This window comes from Penaeus vannamei, chromosome 19 (assembly GCF_042767895.1).
Source record: "Penaeus vannamei isolate JL-2024 chromosome 19, ASM4276789v1, whole genome shotgun sequence".
Classification (NCBI taxonomy): Eukaryota; Metazoa; Arthropoda; class Malacostraca; order Decapoda; family Penaeidae; genus Penaeus; species Penaeus vannamei.
In genome coordinates this window covers 35,103,491-35,106,373 of record NC_091567.1, presented here as the reverse complement: position 1 = coordinate 35,106,373, position 2,883 = coordinate 35,103,491, and the positions used below count along the sequence as shown (strand labels likewise).

Genomic DNA, 2,883 nt, shown 5'->3' with positions numbered 1-2,883 from the left:
CTAGACTTTGTGGCTAAATGTAAGCTATGTTTAATCACCACTATCTGTTGCGAGTCATAATACTTATATATGTCATGTGCCATTTTATCATGATGTACCCATCACTGGAGGGTTAAATTTTTTTGTTACCCATTCCACTGTCCACTGTAGTTTTTTGTGAATTATGTTGCACAAAAAACAAGTGTTCATCCACTAAGGAGGCACCTAGTAGTTCCTTCCTAACATTTTATTTCTCAGTTCCTTGAAATTTAGGATTTTTTTAAAATGCTGTTTAATATTGAGCTCTTATTAAATTGACATTATGATAACTGTAATTTTATTTATATATTAAAATGAATGAAAAAAAAATAAAATCATGGAAAAAGGTAAAGTTATCAGATAGGAATGACTAATAACAGATTTCTTGGTGCCTAAGTACATGTGGAGCCATATGTGTGTAAAGAGAATTGATAAACTGAAATTACAGTATTTCATATATATTGTTTATTCAGTCATTGTATCTATGCTGTTATATATTACTATTAGACATCGAGTAATTGCTTTCTATTCATGTGGTCATGTACAGTTGATGTAATTTTTTTTAAAGCACCAAACCTTTGATCAGACCTCACTCATTTACTGGTTTCAGATGAACTGAAAATTTTGGTTTATTCACCTATTAAACTTGTTATATAGCCAATGGATTTAATTTTTTTTCTGAGAAAAGTCCAGTCGATCCAGTGGTAATATTACAGGTCACATATCACATTTAAAATATCATTTATAAATAGTTCAACATACAGCTAGCCATGTCTGCATTCTTTAACACATAAATAACATTTGCAAAGGCTTGAACACTTGTAGTATTAGATATTGTCAGAATGATATTTTTATACAGTATCACACCTTATATACATTGCAGTCCTTGCTGTCATATGTAGAAATTATCTTTGATTTACACAAAATAGTCAAAAGAGGGTGGAAAAGGAATAAAGGAGCAACTTATATAATTTTTCATACACTTTTAGAATGCTGTTACAATTTGCTAGCCCAACTGCTTGTCCCAGGGCATCAGGCTACTGATTTTGTGACCTCCACATACCACATATATTTCCGTATTTTATTGATAATATGTTCCCTTTTGTACATCAAAGCAAAAAATGGTCTTAACAAAGGTTTTTAGAATACAAAGCCAATGCAGGGAATTTAAAGATATCAAAACCATATAGATTTTTTCTTCTTCCACTTAGCATAGGAAATGTAAAATCCAATTTGTTTTTTTTATGTAATTATAGAAATTGCATGTAACCAATGTTTTTTTCTCTGCTTTTTATTTCAGATGCTTCCAGTCAGCAAACCCTGAACAAAGGAAGCATATTCAGACCTTAATTGATTTTGGTCTGTTTTCCTTCGCAATGTAATGTTACAAACTTTGTTGTATTACTGCGGAAAAAAATCCATAAGATATGACCATTCCAAAGTGTAAGGAAACAAAATATATTTCGAATAAAAATCTTTTCATAATCATAGTGACATTTTTTGTGAATCCATATTTGAAGAGTGATCATGGAAATCCTTCCATTTTCTTGCACTCTCTGCACGAGTACCATAATAGCAATGTAGATACTGTGCCTTCATCACCTATAATAAAATTTTGCAGATTAAACATTCATTCATAATTCATTTCTAACCAGGCAATGCAATATCTTCTCTTCTTCCTCAACAGTTCTTTCCAACAATGCGAGTCCACTGTCCACCTGGTTTAAATCCAGTTATACAAACTAATCAATAATCTCTCTTCCTCACACATTCTTTTGTCCTTGTTGTCACAGAATTGCTTATATCTTTTCTTTCCAGCACATATAAAGCTCCTTCTCAAGTACTGGTCTCTACACTTAGAAATACCAAGCTTTGTCTTCTGCTGGGCCGTTTGTCACAGGGAATCTGTAACACTATTAATGCTGAATGGGGTATTTTTACTAGCCTCTCACAATCCCCTTAAAATCCACGCTTGATTTTGTCTTAATAAATATATATCTGTGCATGTCAGTTACAATATATATAAGTATCAATATTAACAAATATATAACCAAGATATCATTGTTACAATCACATGAAATATGACGTGTAAGGTGCCCTATGACTTGTCAACCTGTTTGTCTATGTGGAACTATAGAATACTTATTTTTTATTCCCTGTGACACCTTTCATTAACTATTTGTTGCCTTTTTAAATAATAGTTCTTGGTCACTTCGCACAGAATTTAGGATCAGCATTTCTATATATAACCTATTGCTAACTCTTAACACTAATTAGGTGTGGATTTGTTTACTTCGGTGACATGGCAGGCTCATGCTACTTCATTCCTACTACCAGAGGAAAGTCCAGGAAGGAAACACTTGATACTCATAAGTGAAACAAAAAAATTAGATAATTCTGCTTATAAAAGAGATGAGAGAAAATGACCCTTACATTAGCAAATTGTATGTTGCATATGGATTCTCTTGGACATTCATGCTTATTCATGAACTGTAATTTTAGTGCTACTGAAAAGTAAGAACTTGAAGCTCATGAAGCACCAGTTCTCTCGAAAATGGTTCTGTAGAATATCAGCATTAATTTGACGTCATATTCAGAGGTTATTAGGTAGGAAAATATGTTATTCCTTAGGAAATAACTAATCCACTTTGAGACAAAGTAATGCCAAGAACTTTCAAGCAGCTAAGTGACGTTGAAGTGACGTAACTTAACGGTCGATTTGCGGTCACATTGTTAGCTGAATCAGGGTACATTTAACCTCCATATTTTTCCGTTATTTGCATCAGAATCTTACCTTTACTGTAGTATTTCCTTGTAAAGAAGGTGTCTAGGGCTGACTTTGGTGGGATTTTAGACACACACATA

General features: G+C 32.7%; 1 protein-coding gene across 1 annotated transcript in view; it reads left to right on the top strand.

The window, feature by feature from the left end:
- Positions 1-1,506, top strand: part of LOC113809166 (uncharacterized) — a 7,110-nt gene extending 5,604 nt beyond the window's left edge. Inside the window, exon 6 of the mRNA XM_027360667.2 lies at positions 1,319-1,506. Coding sequence (XP_027216468.2) covers positions 1,319-1,400 — 82 coding nt within the window. The 3' untranslated portion in view covers positions 1,401-1,506. The remainder of the gene's footprint in view (positions 1-1,318) is intronic.
- The last annotated feature ends 1,377 nt before the right edge of the window (positions 1,507-2,883 follow it).